At 41.0% G+C, this 20957-nt stretch overlaps 2 protein-coding genes across 4 annotated transcripts in view; both read right to left on the reverse strand.

The window, feature by feature from the left end:
* Positions 1-18185, reverse strand: part of LOC306927426 (uncharacterized protein) — a 42692-nt gene extending 24507 nt beyond the window's left edge. The window contains exons 1-5 of one of the 3 annotated variants that reach the window (XM_079507159.1): positions 17403-18185; positions 16172-16252; positions 15435-15863; positions 14159-14239; positions 13498-13582 (exon numbers count right to left, since the gene is read on the reverse strand). In XM_079507159.1, the coding sequence (XP_079363285.1) occupies positions 13498-13582; positions 14159-14239; positions 15435-15863; positions 16172-16252; positions 17403-17642 (916 nt within the window). In that variant the 5' untranslated portion in view covers positions 17643-18185. Of the gene's footprint in view, positions 1-13487; positions 13583-14158; positions 14240-15434; positions 15864-16171; positions 16253-17402 lie in introns of those variants that run through there. The other 2 variants (XM_079507160.1, XM_079507163.1) reach the window with 2 other exon arrangements.
* Positions 1682-5591, reverse strand: LOC306927926 (uncharacterized protein). Its single transcript, XM_079507813.1, has 4 exons — positions 5354-5591; positions 4347-4492; positions 2804-3061; positions 1682-2692 (listed from the first exon to the last, which is right to left on the reverse strand). The coding sequence occupies exons 2-4, from the start codon at positions 4453-4455 to the stop codon at positions 2370-2372; spliced, it is 690 nt and encodes a 229-aa protein (XP_079363939.1). The 5' UTR covers positions 4456-4492; positions 5354-5591; the 3' UTR covers positions 1682-2369.
* Positions 18186-20957: the final 2772 nt, after the last annotated feature.

Raw genomic sequence — 20957 nt, forward strand, 5'->3', positions numbered from 1 at the left:
AAGTATTATGCAATGTTTTGTCCCCCTCAGTTAACTGAAATCTAATAAGTAGCCTAACAAAAATACATTGCATGGATGCACCTGGGACGTATACTCAGTGATGTATCCCAAGGTCATCAGAGTTTCGGGTCTTCCAACATCATACCACTCACTCAGGTGACCCAGCCGGGGTGATCAAGTCCTGACTTACGTCCCAGTAGCTACCCTCGATCAGTCCCATTAGGGAAAAACCAGGGCTACACAATCTGTTCCTCCGGAACTACTCTGCCGAGACTGGGTATGCAGGAGGATCGCATCAATCTGGCGCGTGGAAGGACTATAGGCTCTGCGAGTTGACTCCTGTCCGGGCCCCTCCTACGTCTCACCAGGTCCACTCCTGCCCTCACCAGGTCAGCACCTGTGCGTTGCACCAGACTCCCAGCAACAGGCACTTCATTCAGGAGTGGTGGATTCTTGAGCCGCAATGGTTCTGCAGGCTCCACCTGGCCCATGGTGGTGCCGCAGGCTCCACTTGTGGCTTGAATGGCCCTCCTAAAGGCCTCACCGTAGGTTTGTTGAGCTTCTTCCTCACGGAAGACACAGGCTGGGGCGCCAACAGGGCCGGATCTACCATATGGGCACGTGCCCAGCCTCTTTTTTTTTAGCTCCACAGAAAATGTCCCTGCTAATCCGAATGAAATAAATGGTGTCTAAAAAGATTAGTGTTTTATTGTTGGTGAGAAGGGCAGCTGAAAAGTGCAATTGTGTGTAAAGCAGCAACAATGCGCTAGATTGGCTGTCACTCTGGGGGGGTAGGCGACCGGAAATAGGCCAATATAACGGCATAAAACTGGCCGCGTGAAGCAATATTACATTAAATGAGGGGTCTTGATGAGAATGATGAGATGAAGCAGGGATCCCCACCATTACATTTGTGAATAGTTGCAGGCCTACATCCATCACAGCTTAGTTCCATCACTGCCTGATCATGATAAAGACCTAAGTGCTTAAAACATTGCGTCCAGTTAATAAAGTTAAGTCGTCTGAGCTTAAAAACAAGTGTTCGGATGTTCTTCTCCATGATTCTCGCCTTGATGCCTTGACGTCCAACACCTGGACTAAATACAGGCATAAGATGTGCACACAATCCTCTCTGTGAACTGATCTCATAGAAATGCAGGATACAACATACAGTATGAGTAGTGTTACAGGACTCCATGTATTAAAATATGTTACCCATATAACTGTCAAAATATGTAACTATATCAATGTCTATGATGAATTCACTATGGTATAGTCAGACTGTGACACAGTAAGATTTAATATCACAAGTTATTTAGCGCTATAATAGGCCAATGTGAAAAGGGTGCCATTTATTCTTACGCCCTGGATGGCAATTGGATGATTTGAGGCATTTTGTTCCAAAAATGTGTCTTGCAAAAATCCACCTGTTGGTGGCGCTATAACAGGCCAATGTGAAAAGGGTGGGATATATTCCTCAGCCTAGTAATAAAGTCTGTGAAAGGTTTCATGTAAATTGCACGCTGCGTTCATGATTTGAGGCTTTTTGTTCAAAACGGGCCAATCCTGCAAACTTTGAAAGCCAATAGCCAATTGAGATGGAATATGAAATATCGGACAGATCCGTCTTGTACACATGACTATAGAGATAGTGTGTAACGATTTGCGGGATTTATGGACAGAATCTGGAGTAATGTAAAAAAAACATTTGGGGCAGAGCCGCAGAGGTTCATCGTTGGCATCCAGGGAGTGTGTGCAAAATTTGGCACCGACCGGGTTAACGGTGCCGGAGATTAGTTGATAACAGACGGACGGACGGAGAAACACGCACGCACACACGCGCACGGACAGAGTGCAAAAAATACTCTCTCCCCATGCCTTCGGCCTGGTGGAGACAATAATGTTATAAGACTTTATAGTGATCATAGACCTTCCATTAAGTGTAATAATTGCTGGCATAAAGCATTAAAATACATACACCCTCCAAATCAGTTAACCAATATACAATAAGTAAAATAATGTAAATGCTTTTATTGATTGAATACTCAACACAAAAAGCCCCAGGGTCTTGTTTCCAATGTGGTCCTATAATGGAACACAGCAAGATTACATTAAATCATAACATGTATACATAACATCATAACATTTTACCATTCTATAGATAGAGATAGATAGTCCGGGACTATTGCTGAAATATTGTCCATAATAGGCATAATCCATCATTATTATCATAATATTAGGTGATTACGCTAATTATGCTAATTTTGAAAATTGCTCAACATAAATTGTCATCCGGTAGTTTCTACATTCTGGGGACCCATACTCACAATTTCTAACATAAAGCTTTAGGGTACTCAATATGTCCGGGTTCACATAACATGGGCTGGCAAGCAAACTAGATTGAATGACTCGTCGCTGCACTGGAAAGTCTTGTCGAATTGTTTAAAGACGTGGATGTTTTTTAATGGCAAAGGCAGTTGATGCCGACGCCGAGGTGCTCGCTTCGTGGCGGTTACAGATTTAGTGACTTGCTGACAGGCTGATGAGGTGATCTGTCCATCTCTCAGCATTTGGCAGTAGAGGTCAAGGTGTCTCCTCCTGATGTGTTTATAGAGGAAGACCTGGGATGTGAGGGCATATGAACATTCAGAACAGGAGAAGACCTGAGTCTGGGAAGACTGGGTGATCACTCCTGAGAGAGAGAGAGAGAGAGAGAGAGACACAGACACACACATTAGAAATCGTGAGTACAGATACAACTTGCAAAGCTTAATTCCTGGCTCAGAGTTTAACACTGACTGACCTCCACTGGTCTCCCCATCATCACCGTCTTTAGTGTGACATTCATGTTCAACTTTAACTTCACAGCAGTGTGAAGAGATGTCTTGATCATCGACTTCACTTTTCACTGCTAGTAAAGTCAACATCGGTCCATCGGGCAGTAGTATCTCCTCTGGTTCCTCTTTTATGTGTGGAGGCTCTGGTTCCTCCTGGAGCAGACTGGGGCTCCTCTCCTGTTCAGTGGGAACCTCATCTTTACACACAACCACCTGCAGGATGTCTAGGAGCAGAAAAATAACATGGCAGTCAACACTGAATTCCTGAAGTGTACATGGACCAATGTCGGAACTAAAGCCTGTACCCCCTCCATGTACAAAGTGAGCTATCATCTACTTAAGTGCATAATTTACCACCGAAATATAAAATATCTTTCTAGCGCTTGAATCATCGCTGTTGTTTTCCAACTGGAGTGAATAGTACCGAAGTGACGAAACGCTTAGTTTTGCTCATGCTTGATGCAACGTTACGCCAAGTCACGTGACTCGCGTCTTTGCATTGGGTGAACAAATATTCTATCTTTTGCTGGGAACCCACTTTTAGAATGACCAAAATAAGTAATCTACAGGTTATTATCTGTAAATGCATATGTTGCTGCTTGCTACAGCATATATTTACTTTCAATAAGGAAATTATGAGAACGAAAATACATCGCATGGATGCAACTGGGACGTATCCTATCCTATGTGATGTATCCCAAGGTCATCTGGGTTTAAAGTCCCGACTTACGTCCCAGTAGCTACCTCGATCAGCCCCACTAAGGAAAGACCAGGGCCACACAATCCGTTGGAACCACTCCGGAACTACTATGCCGTGACTGAGAGGTACAATTCTGGCATGTGGAGGGACTAGGCTCTGTGGGTTGCCTCCTGTCCGGGCCCCTCCTACGTCTCACCAGGTCCACTCCTGCTCTCACCAGGAGTACAGCGAGGACCTGTGCGTTGCACCAGACTCCCAGCACCAGACACTTCATTCAGGAGTGGTGGATTCTTGATTCTTGAATGGTTCTGCAGGCTCCACCTGGGCAACGGTAGCACTGCAGGCTCCACTTGCAGCTCGAATGGCCCTCCTAAAGGCCTCATCGAAGGTTTTTGGGCTTCCTCCTCACGGAGGATGCAGGCTGGGGCGCTAACCCATACTGCTCCCGGGGTGCCGTCTACATTCCGGCTGTCACCCGTCTCTCCGGTGGTCACGAGACTATACCTGGTTGTCACATAGTTTATTCCTATGAGTCACTATAAATAGAATACCTCAGAACGAAAATACATTGCATGGATGCAACTGGGACGTATCCTCAGTGATGTATCCCAAGGTCATCAGGGTTTCGGGTCTCGCAAACCTCATACCCCTCACTCAGGTGACCCAGCCAGGGTGATCAAGTCCCGACTTACGTCCCAGTATGAAACAATATCAAAATATAATACTTAATACACTCATTGTGAGCTTGCCTATTCTAAGTAAATGTTCCCCCTGCATAGGGATGCTAGGGTTCAAGTGCTTAAACTTACTGAAGTGTGAGTAGTCAACTTCAGGTTCCTCCCCCTCCTGTTTAATAGAAATGTCTTCAGGTTCCTCCTGTTTAATAGAAATGTCCCTGGCTGAGTCTGGAGAGTTCATCTTCACCTGCAGTCTGGACTCCACTCCACACACTGGTCTGAAATGAAGGAAATTGAACAAGGATTTTAATAACCCAACAACCTAGTGGGGTCAAGAATATACAAATAATGTTCTAAATGCGAATAACGGCCGGGCTACACCAGGCAAAAAGCCTGGTGTAGCTTGGCCGTTAGGTGAAAGTAGCCCATCTGTTTTTAATGTTTCTGCAGCCATGCTTACTTATATATGAGCGGTGAATCTGATGTGCACCTGCACACTGTCAGTCTGTCACCACTACTTAAATATAATCTGTCACTTGCAACTCCATACACCGATGAAGGCTGGATAATCGAAATGGATAGCTGTGAGAAAATAACAATTTTGGATTGCCACTGAGCGCAATCCATCACCTGTTTTTCCCTTATATACCCAACCCATCAACAGTTATAACCCCCACCCTTCTACCAAGTATAGATTACTATAAGGATGTACAGACTTGGTTTAATGTAAAACAGAGGAAGCATAGGAAGGGTGCAAATAAGTGTATAGTTTAAACCCCTGCTGTGATCCAAAATACATCTCCAAACTAACAAGTGAGAATGATACATTGGGCCCTATCTTGCACCACCCCTTAGCCCTAAACCTGAACTGAACATTAATGTAACATTGTTACTAAACATGTATCATTGATTATTTGATGTAGGCTACAATGATAATAGTGACGACGTCGTAAACAGCATGCAACAAAAAACAATAAATAATATTGCTGCTGCTCCTGCTACGGAGCTAAAAGCTATTAGATTTATGTTCCAACTTAAATGAGGAGTTAAATAAATAGATTAAAAACAACTTAACACGACATGATTCGTTCATCTTTAAATGATAAATAGATTAAACAACGTGAATTAGTTAATCTTACCTGCTGTGTTTCAGTGGTTGAGCTGCTAACAAACGTCCTCCTGCTGCTTAACGACGACACGTTTTCGAAACGATGTTTTAGTTTTCTTTGTATATTAAAACATCAACAGCAGTCAACAAACCATGTTGTTTTCACAACTGCATTGTGGGTAACTGTGTTCTGTCTAGAGTAGACGCCAGTTGGCGTATTGCTGCCCCCACTGTTGATCTCGGGTACTGCCGATTGTACTGTGAGAGCCTACCTCCATAACAGCTTCCATCAGTGCACATTGATGCTGCACAGGTCTCATGTCTCAGCATCTCATAGAAATGCAGGATTCAACATAGCGCGCTTATAGGTCTACCAACCTATACCATGTTACAGGACATAACGAGATTAACGACATATAGGCCTACATATGCACTTGCCCCATAGGCTCAATTTATGTGATTTCGATAACATTTTATGTAGACATATAGCACTCTATAGTGTATAGGCTACACATAGTTTAATTATATAGATATTCCACTGTTAGACAGATGTTAGGTTTGTAGCTTACTTAATTTATTATTTAACGAGTAAAATAATTGAAATAGTGCCCCATTCATTTTGCATGTAATCTAAAACCCAAGATTAAACAGTTCTACCTTTTACATGGTCATTTATATAGCTTGGGGAACCATTCAAATAAATTGAATGGACAGGTGGTGACATCCTGGAATAATTCCAGCTGTTACTTTCAATGATGTAAGTTCTATTTATTTTATAGTATAAATGAATAACACATATTGTAGCCTAAATACATCAAGGTAATACAATTATATATACATGATTTCACGTTCAACAATTTAAACCATTAGTTGTGAGGTTTTAAAAGAAGAAAACAATAGAGATGGGTTATACCTAGGCATGTAACGATATATCGTATATCGATATATATCGATATTAATCCTGACGATATGAATCGATTCATTGAAATAAAAAAATCGATTTAAAAAAAAAGGGGGGGGGGGGGGGTAGTGTGTGATGTGAAATGTGAGCTTTAGTCATATTCAAGTGCTTTTGGAGAGAAATGATAGTCACTTTCAGTAGTAGAGCACTGTAGAGGGGAGCTGTGTGTGTCTGTGACTGTGCCCAGGTGATGATGGTCGTTGATACTCATCAAGGAAGGCAATTATGTTTCTGCACTGTCAAAAGTAATGCTACTTTTTTGCAATGTAGTTAAATAAAAAATCTCAGGGGGGGAAGATAAATTATATAAAATAAAAAAAAAACTGTATTTTTTCTATTTTTTAATATCGTGAAAAATCGTATCGTGAACCTCATATCGTGATACGAATCGTATCGTGAGTTGAGTGAATCGTTACATGCCTAGTTATACCTCCAGAAGACGAGTCCTAATGGAAACGTCTGATGAAAGGCGCAGCATAAATATCCATGATGTCTGCTTGTCTATCCAAATCCGTTTAATTTGATCCTCCCAGTAAAGTAATTTATCTATAGTGGACATTTTTACACTTGGTGTGAATGCACTGATGTCTTTTCAGAGCACTATTCAGGCCCATTCACACTCCAGTTTTAGGTGATAATAAGGTTTTGATTGATTGACATGTTTATTTCACAGTATGTAGAATGGGTACATTTCATACGAAAGCACAAGTCTATACAAGAACAAAAAATGTCTGGGTTTCCGAGGCTAAAAGTGGTATATGAATAGGCTTTAACGGACTGAAACTCTTCTCACACATTAACTGTGACAAGGGTATTCTCGATGTCTCTTCAGGTGACATGACTGAAGGAAACTCTTATCACAATGTTCACAGTGGAAAGGTTTTTTTCCAGTGGACACGCTGGTGTATCTTGAGACTAGATGAACTACGGCAACTCTTCTGACACAGTTTACACTGGAAAGGTTTTTCTCCAGTGTGGACACCTCGACTTCTTGTCTCCGCCCAATCATCACTGTCTTCAGTGTCAGATTCAAGTTCAACTTCAATTTCAGGGCAGTGTGAAGAGATGTCTTCATCATCAACTTCACTTTTCACTACTAGTAATGTCGATATTGACCCATCAGGCTCCTCTGGTCTTTCAAGTATCTCCTTCTGTGGAGGCTCTGGTTCCTCCTGGAGCAGACTGGGGCTCCTCTCCTGTTCAGGAGAATCCTCCTCTTTACACACAACCATGTGCAGGATGTCTAGGAGCAGAAAAATAATGAGTCAACCCTGGATTCCTAAAATGTAAATCAAATGTTGTACATATTTTACACGTACCAAGCTATTACCTGCTAAGACTGACCAAACAGTTACTGAATAAGTAGTTGTTTTGGAAACTCAAAGCCAGGCTTCAAAGATTTAGCAAGATTCTAGCAAAATACACATTTTAAATCGATATATCTACTTATATTACCCAACAAATGATTCGATTTTATTAGACGTCATGCAAAAAAAGTGTTACAAGTTCATTGGAGAAACATCAAAGATACATTACAAAGACAACCAAGTCCTGAGACTTCTTTCCACTGTGGTCCTTGGTCTGAGACAAACAATATGGACACTAGGGTTCAAGTGGTCAAACTTCAAATCAAGAGGCTAATAAAAAGCCTGTCAAAGAAAATCTGTGTTATCTCACACAGATCAGACTGAGGTGGTGTCCACATGAGGACGTTACCCGGGCAAGTATTTAGCCGATCTGCCCTTTCTGCCACACGGAGACGGCGTTTTTGGAGACTTAACAGGCTCTTTTTGAAACCACCTCCCAGAGTGGCAACCTTGTCGTCTCCGTGTGTACAGCGAATCTCACCTATTTGCTGAAACGGTGACGCAATAGTCCCCTCCAAACTAACCTCGCGTCACAAGACTTTCCACCTCCAGTATCACAGCCATTTTTTTAATATTTGCACATAATGTCTATAAATCTCTTATCCGAAAATAGCCGATCTGCAGCCAGTGCATGAGATTGTAGATGAGCTATTTTCGGAGAACAGATATAAATTATGGTGATTACCAATCTGGAAGACAAGAAAAAAACAGATGATCTACATTATTGTTAGCCTACTAATGGTGTAGTGTTGAATAAATTAGTATATAGGCTATAAAGATAGGCAGCATGCAGCCACTGCCCATCCCTCTCAGGCAGGTATTCCTCTATACCTGCCGGTTTTCACTGTTTCTAATTCCTCTTTTTTTATACTTTTGTATAGCCTATGTGCAGATTAGGCAAAATGTTTAGCGCTGTGCAGGCAGCAGGTGGAATCAATCTATTAACGAGCAATTATCTGACATTCAGCGGTGTTGCACACCGGCGAATATATTCAATCTCCAAAGTCAAACTCATAAGTTCACAATGCATCATGCACGTTGTGAGCTTTAAGATCTGCAATCTATGAATCTCATGCTTATGTATACATTACTTTGTAGCCTACTTTTGGCAGAAGAGGGTAGTTATGAGAATATACAGTAGGTCTATGTAAAATCATTAAAATTGTAATGATTTGTAATGAAAAGAAAGAAAAACATCAGCTACAGTTCATTATGCCCAGTAGCCTATACTGAATGATTATGCCACAATGCCACATATGCATTTGACATGCCGTGCATAGTATAGCCTACACTACAGGCAGCTTTCTCTGGGTGTCTGGAGCGCCCCACCGCTCTCTTCTGGACTACATGCATAATTAACAAAACCGCAATGTGGACGATCAAAACCTTAATGCCGTTTTCAAACTTGAACGGGTAACAGCCTTAACACGTGTGGAAGGCCTCTGAGACCCATTACTAGAGCTCTCACATCCTACACAGACAAAACTTAAAAATCAGCTTTCAAATACTACCAAACTTTAAGCTTAAAATCAGCTTTCAAATACTACCAAACTTTAAGCTTTCATGGCTGGATGTGCTTCTGTTTCATGACTTGGCGGCGTGAGATGTGCGATAGACAAACCCTGTGCAGTCTTTCTTTTGTATTGCATATTTAATGGTGCTTATGCATATTGATTGATTGATTGATTGATTACTTTATTAGTAAAAACAAAGTTAAAGGTTAACTAGAAAACCTACTGAGTTGTGGGTGGTCTTCAGTTTCCTCCTGTTTAATAGAAATGTCCCTGGCTGAGTCTGGAGAGTTCATCTTCACCTGCAGTCTGGAGTCCATACAATGGTCTGAAACTAACACATTGAATTATAATGACTCAATAATAACAACAACAACAACAATAATACATACGTTTATATAGTGCTTTTCTAGATACACTTTGCTTTACAAAAACAAAAGCACAACTGTATAAATTAAAACTAGTTAAAAAGGTTAAAAACAATAAAAGAAGGGTAAACTAAAAGGGGTGTTGGGATTCATGTGGGGAATGAGAGTTTGCAAAGGTGGGCGTTGACTAAGTATGGTCTTAAACACGGTGAGGGTGGGGGCAGCTCTGATGTGAGTTGGGAGTGAGTTCCACAGTGAGTGGGGCAGCTTGCTTGATAATAAAGTTGTGTGCTCCATGGGTGGGTGTGTGTGTGTGTGTGTGTGTGTGTGTGTGTGTGTGTGTATATATACACACACACTTTAAAAAAAAATCTCAATCCAGTGTTGAAGCAAATATAATTATAGCTCAACTAGCAACTGTATTGTATTTGTGTGTGACAATAAACATCTTGAAGCTAGCAAAAGGGAAGAGAGAGAGAGAGAGAGAGAGAGAGAGACGTACTGAGGTCTGGCTGGTCTTCAGGTTCCTCCTGTTCCACTGAAACGGGTCTGTCTGGGTCTGGAGAGTTCATCTGCACCTGCTGTCTGGACTCCACAGAGTCTGGAATGAAACAAGTAAAATCCCAGAGTTTAATTAGGAAGATAAAGAATGAGTAATTTATTTGGTTAATGACCTGTTAACTGGGTGAGTTATATTTTCATAGAACGCTTCAATTATAATTAATACTCTTTTACACTTCAAGTTACCCAGGATCAAAGTCTTTTTTGCAGTCTTGAATGAAATACATAAAAAAAAATGTTTTTGCAACACTAGATTTTGTTTTATTTTTTTTATAATGGGTTGAATCTAGAGTTGCACCCCCTCCATTGACAGCCCATTCATCCAAATAGTAGCTCATAGCATGTACGGAGGCATTTGTATGAAATGCATGTATTTTAAGAAAGACTATACAGAAACCTTATCAACTGAAACTCATTACATTCAAAAGAGGACTACTTTAGTCCAACTCCATCCACTTTCATTACTGTGCTATTCCAGTAGCTATTGCTGGTAGTAAATGCTGAAAATACACAACCTTGAGGTGGCTGATTGTCTCCACCAGGCCGAAGGCATGGGGAGAGAGTATGTTTTGCACTCCGTCCGTGTGTGTGTGTGCGTCCGTCCGTCCTTCCGTCCGTCCTTCCTTCCGTCCGTCTGTTACCAGCTAATCTCCGGCACCGTTGGTCCGATCCATGCCAAACTTTGCACACACACTCTCTGGATGCCAACGACGAACCTCTGCCCCAAATATTCCTCAACGGCCTGTTATAGCGCCACCATGAGGCCGATTTAGGCAAAACACATTTCTGTAGATTACTCGTACACATTTTATCCATACATCACACAATTCGGTATACACTATCTCCATAGTCATGTGATCAACACGGATCTGCACCATTTCCCATCTTCCTTCCTGATTGGCTAAGATTCGCTTCCAAAGCTCACATGATTGGTCCGTTTCGAACAAAATGCCACAAATCACAAACACATTGTGCAATTTCCGTGAAATTATACACGCACATTTCCACTAGGCTGAGGACGACATGACACAATTTATTTTCCAAACCAGCCTCATGGTGGCGCTATAACAGGGCAATTCCTGTTTTTACCTATAACTGCATCGATCTCTGTACAACTTTGTATGCGCACTCCCTAGAGGCCATGGAAAAACATTTTCCCTGCATCCCTCCACATCTGCCGGTTATAGCGCCACCATGAGGCCGATTTCTGCAAAACACATTGTTTATATTAGTCGCACAGATTTCATCCAAATCTCATGCAAATCGGTATACATGATCTCTGTAGTCATGTGATCAAGACGAGTCTGTTTGCTTTCTCAGATTCTACACTGATTGGCTAAGATTGCCTTCCAAAGTCTTCAGGAGTGGCCCGTTTTGTACAAAATGCTGCACATGTCCTGCTCATCCAGAATTCTATCCTCAGAGATACTATGAGTGATCTGGCTCTGCATTTCCTCAACAAAATGAATTCAAGGGATGACTTCCGCACACCCGGTTCAGTTTTATAGCAGGTGCGTATAGGTCCTGGCAGTACAGCAAACGTTATGAGGAAGGAGGAGAGACCCATGCCTGAAGAAGGCCGAAAGGCCGAAACGTTGCTATATGACTCTTTAAAATAAAGTTCTTGAACCAGCAAGTGGCAGTGTGCGGGTCTCTCCTCCTTCCTCATAACCTCAACAAAATGAAGAAAATTGTTGCAAAAAACAAACAAACATGTTTATATCACTCCTAAACATTTTGCCAAACATCACACACACTCCTATCCTCCTGGTGGAGACCTGTGCCCAGAAGGGCACTTTTTCTAGTTTTGTCTGTTATCCACTCTTTGTTGTATGGGACATCTTTTTCATTTGGGGTCCATACAAGGATCTTGCCATTTGTTTTCTTAGCAAAAATGCATTGCTACTTGTACCTGGTAAGAGTACCCTAATCCTGATGCAGTTTCCCTCAGAATATATTTTCCATTCTGAAAGGACCTGTACGTTATTCACAGGACATTAACACAAAATCAAAGATGCTGCCAGTCAGGGTTTCACATGCATGGATGAGGCTTGTGCCTGGAACAAATCCACCTGTGACAATGTGATGATACTGTTGAGACGTCAGAGGACCAGGGACCTCGGCAAAAAAAAAGTCACAGAAACGGAATTTAAGACCGATGCACACGTCATTCAACACTTCACATGCATCCCTTGAGACATGGCTGGTCTACCCATAATACCATTTTGACTGCACCGCCACAAAACAAAGACAATGTTAATGATAAACTGCCCACGTGTCATGAGCTATTTTTTGAAAGACATGTGATATGTGGGAAACATGAGAGGAAGAGAATTGCTGCACAAACTAATGGCCAGAATAGTCCATTTTGGTTAGATCAAAGGAAAATCAGAATCACCAGTAGTGAGGCCTCTGAAGTGCCCAAAAAAAGTAAACCCACAAAACTGAGGAGACCACAGAACTAACATTGGAGAGCACAGGTCTTACTGTGCAAAAGGAAGAAAACTGGCTTGGTGCCAGCCTTGACGGTATCATAGTTGCAGATGCCATCCTTAAAATTAAATGTCCTACAGAGAAAGAAAACTTGAGGCACACATTGAGCAGTCTGCTAACAATTACTGAATCAAACAAATATGATGTATGGACACCAAACAAAAACATCGTCACAGATGTCCCAAGAGTGGATGACAGAGCATTTACCACCAGCAATAGTTACTAGAATAGATTTTATTCATAATTAAATGCATTTCACAAAAGTACAATATTGTCTTAAAATACATGCATTTCATACAAACATCTCCCTACTTTTCAGGGGGAAAAAAACAAAACAAAAATCCTACCAGGAATTACATCACTGACCATTTTAAAACCTTTGAACCTTCTAATTGCATGCTAAAAAAAAAACCCTGGAAGCAATACATCCGAGATGCTGAACCCACGGTCTGCTAAGATTTGATCACCGGGAAGTTCCATTAGACCACTGTTCTTTGTGACTAGGAGTGGCACTGGCCCTTCCACCAAATAGTTTTTTATGTGAACGTCACATAACCGTTGGGGGCAATAATATAATGTTTGTAGTTGCTGTATGTTTGTGGTTGTTTCCTTAATTGTTTTGGCCTATATAGGCCTGTACTATATTTCAGTACAGTCTATTTATGCATGTTGCTTTGGAATCATTTCCACTGAAACATGAAGGCATTACTCTTCCGAGAGTATAGGCAACCACCTTTTCCCTCATAAAGTATTGGTCCCCAAATTCGTTTACCCATGTCTGTGTACATCAAACAAAGACGTAGCCTCATTAAAACAAATAGCTGGTCGTGGACTGCTAATATGGCAATCTTTGGAGTTTGGAGGTGGGTGAAAAGCTATGAGGGCGTGTAAAAGCTGCCAAAACCTTTCAATACCTATTGACTTGATAGTAGAGTAGTTGTGGTCTGCAGTAAGTTGGTCTCTTCTCTTAGGGGGGGCTCTACCAAACTGCATTCTCCCCTGTGAAAGGAAAAGAAAAAGAAACTGTGGTAAATGGTGCATTTATATAGCGCCTTCATCCAAGGCGCTTTACATAGATTCACACATTCACACACACATTTATACACCGATTGCGGCGGAAGCCATGCAAGTACCAACCAGCACATCGGGAGCAATGTGGGGTTCAGTGTCTTGCCCAAGGACACTTCGACATGTAGACAGGAGGAGCCGGGATTCGAACCGCCGAACCATGGATCATTGGACGACCTGCTCTACCTCCTGAGCCACAGTCACCCCTACCTTTGCTTGTCTAACTTTTTTTAAGTAAACTTTCTTTTTGTTTATAAACCAAATTTGATTCAATTTCAATTAAAAGAGCTTTATTGGCATGCGAAAACATACGCTTACATTGCCAAAGCAAAAAGTGTAACACTACAATCAAAACAAAATGTATACACAATTGAAAGTCAGAATCTCCAATAAATCAATGTCTATGTAGCAAGATCACTCGATGCAGATAGTGGAGGAATAAACACCAAATATGTTAAACCAAAAACAATCACATGTCAATTTGAAGGGGAAGAAGATCAAACGTACATGATATTTATATCCTAGTTGCAGAACTGGATATGGGTGTTCTTTCGTTGGCCTGCCATCCGGGAAGTGTACTCCACACACCTAAAGATAGAATAATGAGTAGTAAATAGTGGTACCACATATAATTCAATAAAACATACAAATAAAATATTGTCCAGTAAATGGTTTCACGCAATAGGCATTTTATGCAATTAGTCATATTATGCACTTTATGCCTCTCCTCTGTCTTAATTTTAACTGCAAAAATGTAAAAGCCTCCTCAATTTCGAGTTTTACCCACCTTACTTCAGGGCTGCCAACTCTCACGCAATGGGTGTGAGAGTCACGCATTTTAATGTCTGTCACACGCACTCATGCCACACAAGGTGTTTCTCACCCCGATAACGCAGACTACGCAAGTCCCCCGATTCCCCAAGAGCCCCTCTGCTTTGCGCAGTGTATGCTGCGCGGCCGCCGCCCACCACCTGTGCAAAGAACGTAGTGTAGTGTAGTGTGTAGGCTACGCAGAAGGGTGAACGGCGTACCTTGGTTATCAGAACTAGAATTCGACCGGCCTTCGGATGGTCTCACTCTAGCACCACGCCACGCCATCCAGGTGGCCAGTGTACTGTACCATGCTGTACTGTAGCAGGCTGTACCGTACGGTACTGTAGCATACCGTACCGTACCATACTGTGCTGTACTGTACTGTAGAAGACTACTGTACATACTGTACTGTGCAATAATGTACCGTATTGTACTGTACCATACTCCGGCCGAACGCATCATGACACTAAGGACTCACTCTTGCCATTTGCTGGTGCCCTGTCTTACTTGGGTAATGTGATGTGATAATAAAGATTTATTCTGATTCAGAAAACACGGACAGAAAATAAATGGTTTCATGTCAAATGTCATAGACATTGCTTTGCACTATATGAATATTCATGAGCTAACCCAATATTCAGCTCATCAATATTCAGCAATTGTATCTCACTCAGACATTCCCTTGGTTGTTGGTTCTGACCCTGACAGACAGATGTTTCCATAAAGTACATGTTTATGGGCAGAACCTGCAGGTGATTTATTTTGAGGACCAGCTTAGCCTAGTATAGTTAAGGCTACATACTCCAGTTTGTGGTGATATAGCTTATCACAAATCCCTGGAGTATGTATGAGCTTTAAGAGTGATGTTATTAACGTTTCAATGGGGGTGGGGGCTACCACGTAGCTAGCTGCATGCTAACATTTATTGTATTAATCATTAGGTAACGAACGAAAAGTCTCCAAAACTTACCGTGCTGTTCTTTGTGGGGACAAAGTCCTTTAAGTTGATGTGTTTTATCCATATCTGGCGAACATCTCTGTCCTTTGCACGTCCAGGGAATCTGTGTAAAGCGTATGGCCTGAGGCATGGACAATCGTCATGAATTAGAGGTTTGTGTATTTGACATTCAGTTTGTCTCCAAAGTTGAATTTTACCACTACTGTTGGAGCAACCATGAACTGTACAGGTTCGTCCCGATGTTCTGGGCATCTTTGTAAAGTTAGTGTTAGTAAAAAAGCAGGTAAAAGAAGAGTGACGTGAGGCTGACAATGATCGTGTAGGATCAGTTTGTGTTGCACTGTTTGCCCTTGACTTGATAGCAGTTAGCAGATAGTAGTTGTGGTCTGCAGTAAGTTGGTCTCTTCTCTTAGGGGTGGCTCTACCAAACTGCATTCTCCCCTGTGAAAGGAAAAGAAAAAGAAACAGTGCTTGCCTACCTTTTTTTTTAAGTAAACTTGTTTTTAGACCAAATTTTATTAAATTTCAATTAAAATAGCTTTATTGGCATGCAAAAACGTACGTTTACATTGCCAAAAAGTGGAACATCAAATCAAAACAAAATGTATACACAATTGAAAGTCAGAATCTCCAATAAATCAATACCTATGTACCAAGGTCACTCGATGCAGATAGTGGAGGAATAAACACCAAATATGTTGAACCAAAAACAATCACATCAATTTGAAGGGGAAGGAGATCAAACGTACATGATATTTATTTCCTAGTTGCAGAACTGGATATGGGTGTTCTTTCGTTGGCCTGCCATCCGGGAAGTGTACTCCACACACCTAAAGATAGAATAATGAGGTACCACATAATTCAATAAAACATACAAATAAAATATTGTCCAGTAAATGGTTTCACGTAATAGGCATTTTATGCAATTAGTCATGTTATGCACTTTATGCGTCTCCTCTGACTTTTTTAATGCAAAAATGTAAAAGCCTCCTCAATTTGCAAACGGACTGTGAAAAGTGTACTGGTTAAGTAATCAATTTGCAGGTGTGGGGTTGCCATGGCAATCAATTGGCTGAGGCAAATGCGGGGAATTGCTAATTTGATAATGTTAATCATGTGGCATATAAAAATATGTTAATATATTTTAGGATTTGCTTTCTAGGGGGAAAGCAAAGCAAAGCAAAGTTCTTTGTTTACCCAGGGTGAATGGACTAAGCTCGAGATGCTTGTTTACAGCCAGACCCTGCTCATAGAACATTTCATGGTAGGGGTTCAATGCCTTGCTCAAAGGCACTTCAGCGGTGGTAATTTTAACGTGCCGGTCCGGGGATTCAAACTGGCGACCTTCCGATAACAAGACCGCTCCGCAAACCGTTCGGCCACCGCTGCCCACTAATGTCTGTGTATTCCTAAATCGATGTTAAAAAAGGCCACATTATTTTCGCCTCCGGTCGAACGCATGACACTAAGTTGCTGGTGCCCTGCCTTACTTGTGTAATGTGATGTGATAATAAATATTTATTCTGATTCAGAAAACACAGACAGAAAATAAATGGTTTCATGTCAAATGTCATAGACATAGCTTTGCACTATTTAATGATTATTCATGAGCTACCCCAATATTCAGCTCATCAATATTCATCAATTGTATCTCACTCAGACTTTCCCTTGATTGTTGGTTCTGACCCTGACAGACAGATGTTTCCATAAGATTGCCCATGTTTATGGGCAGAACCTGCAGGTGACTTATTTTGAGGACCAGCTTAGCCTAGTATATAAGGCTCAGACATACATACTCCAGTTTGTGGTGATATAGCTCATCATGTCACCCTGGAGTATAGCTTTAAGAGTGATGTTATTAACGTTAGATGAGAGAGATAACATATTTTAATGGGGGTGGGGGCTACCACGTAGCTAGCTGCATGCTAACATGTATTGTATTAATCATTAGGTAACTAACGAAAAGTCTCCAAAACTTACCGTGCTGTTCTTTGTGGGGACAAAGTCCTTTAAGTTGATGCGTTTTATCCACATCTGGCGAACATCTCTGTCCTCTGCACGTCCAGGGAATCTGTGTAAAGCGTATGGCCTGAGGCATGGACAATCGTCATGAAGTAGAGGTTTGTGTATTTGACATTCAGTTTGTCTCCAAAGTTGAATTTTACCACTACTGTTGGAGCAGCCATGCACTATACAGGTTCGTCCCGATGCTCTGGGCATCTTTGTAAAGTTAGTGTTAGTAAAAAAGCAGGTACAAGAAGAGTAGCGTGAGCAGACGAACACTAGTCACTTTCCCAATTCCCATTCACAGTAGTAGAAGAGCTCACTGTTCGTTTACACCGCAGCTATGTTGGCTCCGCCTACAGGAAACCCAGAGTTGCGCCATTGAGGGGTCAGAAAACAGCGCTGGGGCGCCCTGGAGTGGGACAAGCTGGAGTTTGAAATACATTGTTTTCAACGAGGGCGGCGCAAATATCAGCAATTAATTTTAGGCATGCCGCATGTGTGCAACATGACAACTGTTTTAAAGTATTGCACAGTGACAACTAAAGACTCTGTAATGGTTATGTTGCACTGTCTATTACTAAAGGTTTTTAAATAAGATCATTAAAGCTGGGCTGTTGCCTGAGTCCAGTGCATTCTGCCAACTTCCGGTCCATGGACTGGCCTCATGAAGTGAACGGAGTTGTCGTAACTCTGTCGTATATGTATTTCAATGGCTGTGGTGGACCGTACCCTTTAAGACCGTAGCCTACCGCACCCGTCTGTTTGTGTTGCAGCGGGGTGAGGGTGAACTCTCTACTGCCCCATCTGGCGGAGTCAGGTTAGGTGAAATCAGCATTGATATATATATGTTTTTTTAAATCACACCCGTGTGAAGTGAGGCCTACTTCTTCATTCATTAATTTGTCAACTTATGTTATTATCTTTTAACTTTAATTATCATGATACGTTTAAAAAAAACTATTCACTATATCATCATGTAAAGAAATGTCACTGAAATGTGGGGCGGGTCTATACACAACCCTATCTGGGTTTTGAATGACGCAAATGTATCTAATCAATAAATTAGTGCATTCATTGATTAATAATTGATCCCCATTTTGGACATATAAGCAAACAAAGCTCACTACAAATCACAATGTGATGCAATTTGAGCTTGTAGATCAGCTATTTTCACTAGTCTTTCTTGCAGAACAGTTTGTGTGCGTGCGTGCGTGCGTGCGTGCGTGTGTGTGTGTGTCACCACGGCTCATGGAAATAAATTGATACAACATGGCTACCATGTTACAGGCAAAGGGTGTAACGTTATTACAGTTATTATAATTTTCAAACTATGTGAATATTTCTATGATAGCTTGCATTCATAATGTATGTATGATGAATTCAGATGTGTGACCAAGCAGCTCTTTTGTAGCAAAAATATGTAATTAAGTCATTTTGATTGATTTAAAAATTAACCGTTAACCGCAAAAATGGCAGTGGTAAAGATTTATAAAAAAAAGGTCCTGTATTCAATTAATTGTGACATTTAAAGAAAAAACATCAAAACATCATACAAGTCTCTCTCTATAGGTCGTCCTCAGACAAGCCCAACATCATCGCTTCCAGTCATCCCAGTTCTCCATGCTTCTGGCCAGTTTGTTGGTACTTTGCACTCCTGCATTGTTCTTGAGTACATCCACGTATGTTAGTGTAGGACGTCCTCGTGATCGATGCCCGTGTTGGTTCCCAGAGCACAAAAAAAAAGACAAACAGTTTAACCTTGAGACTGACATGAAGCAGTGTGGACTGACATAGAAACAGCTGGAAAAGAAGGCCCGGGATAGAAGACTCTGGCGGAACCTTGTCGTCAACAGCCTATGCTCCATGAAAAGGAGCGATAGGCATAAGTAAGTAAACAGTTTAATGATGACAGAGTAATGGATGAATTGCACTGGGTCAGGATGTGGTGTAGATTTCATAATGTGTGCCAAGATGTAGGGCCACAAGAAGGTATAAAAACTAGGGCTGGGACTTTAACTGATTAATTGAGATTAATTACAGAAAAATGTACGCATTTCAATCGCACATCGTTTTTACGACACAGAACCTTTTACTGGACGAATTTCAGGCTGGTGCACAAGAAGCTGATCAGACCGCTTTGCTTGTCCCAGTGGATGGGAAATTTAGATAAAAAATACTCACTCATTGATTCACTCGTATACCAAAAGTTTTAATTGACCAAAAAAAGTTTATCAGGTCAAATATTGATATGCGATTAATTACAATGCTTCAAATTAACTAGATTAAAGGACAACTTTAGTTTTTTTCAACCAAGGTTCATGTTTTAGGTTGTTATTAGAGAAAGTAAAAGATGAGTGTTCATTTTTTTTTCATTTGCTGATTTCTTTCGTTTTAGGGATTTTAGATGTTTTTGACAGGGGGCAGGGGCATTCAAGCATGGGGCTAAATATGTATTTTTTTACATTTTTTTTATAGCGATTTCTTTTTTTATTGTTTACTATAGTCCTACTAGACCCAAAGAAATTACATCTGGCCACAAAAGATTACAGGATCTACTGAATGTGTCAAACTGGCATATTGAGCCTATGACACACAGTGTGGCTTCCCCCCAGTAGGCCTCCTTCACATTCAGTAGATCCTGCGATCTTCTGTGGCCAGATGTAATTTTCTGGGGTCTATTAGGACTATAGTAAACAATAAAAAAAGAAATCGCTATAAAAGTTTGTAAAAAAAAAAATACATATTTAGCCCCATGCTCGAATGCCCCCGCCCCCCTGTCAAAAACAGCTAATATCCCTAAAACGAAAGAAAGCACCAAATGAAAACAAATTAACACTCATCTTTTACTTCTAATAACAACCTAAAACATGAACCTTGGTTGAAAAAAACTAAAGTTGTCCTTAAAATGTTTAATCGAGTCCTAATAAAAACACACCCACACAATCCTATTCCATCCGTCTGCAGATATGGCTCTGTTGGAATATTAACACCTTATATACAGTATACTTCTAGAGACGGATAGTTTTTTTTTTTTTGTACTTGTTCCGTGTTCCTTTCTTCTATATTCTCTCTATTTCAACTCTTACTGTTATTCCAGAATACAGGTGTTGATAGCTTGTACAAAAATAATCCCACCCACTCTTTTACATCTGTAATCATGTGATGTGACACTAAAGTTGATTCTGAATTGTGCCTGCAGAATAAATTATTCCACACATCCTAAATGTAGTAATGTTAAGACATGGCTTATGTTTCACGTTCCTGATAATTTAAGTTTATCGCATAGTAATAGATACTTTGTGTGTGTGTGTGTGTGTGTGTGTGTGTGTGTGTGTGTGTGTGTGTGAGTGCACGCACGCGCGCGCGCGCACACACACACTCTATAGGGCTTTGCACACATCACACTCAAAGTGTAATATTACGACTTAATAGTGATCATAGCCATTCCACTAAGGGAAATTACAGTCAAATACATGCATTTCAACCCTTCAGTTAACCAATGTATAATAATTAAAATAATTTAAATGG

This window comes from Electrona antarctica (assembly GCF_951216825.1).
Source record: "Electrona antarctica genome assembly, chromosome: 8".
Classification (NCBI taxonomy): Eukaryota; Metazoa; Chordata; class Actinopteri; order Myctophiformes; family Myctophidae; genus Electrona; species Electrona antarctica.

Bases quoted from the DNA above. Each gene is read 5' to 3' on its own strand.
- LOC306927926 (XM_079507813.1), bottom strand. From the start codon at position 4,455: ATGAACTCTCCAGACTCAGCCAGGGACATTTCTATTAAACAGGAGGAA. The intron at 3,062-4,346 runs GTAAGTTTAAGC...TTCTGCTCCTAG, and splicing joins AGTTGACTACTCACACTTCA to ACATCCTGCAGGTGGTTGTG. The intron at 2,693-2,803 runs GTCAGTCAGTGT...TCTCTCTCTCAG, and splicing joins TGATGGGGAGACCAGTGGAG to GAGTGATCACCCAGTCTTCC.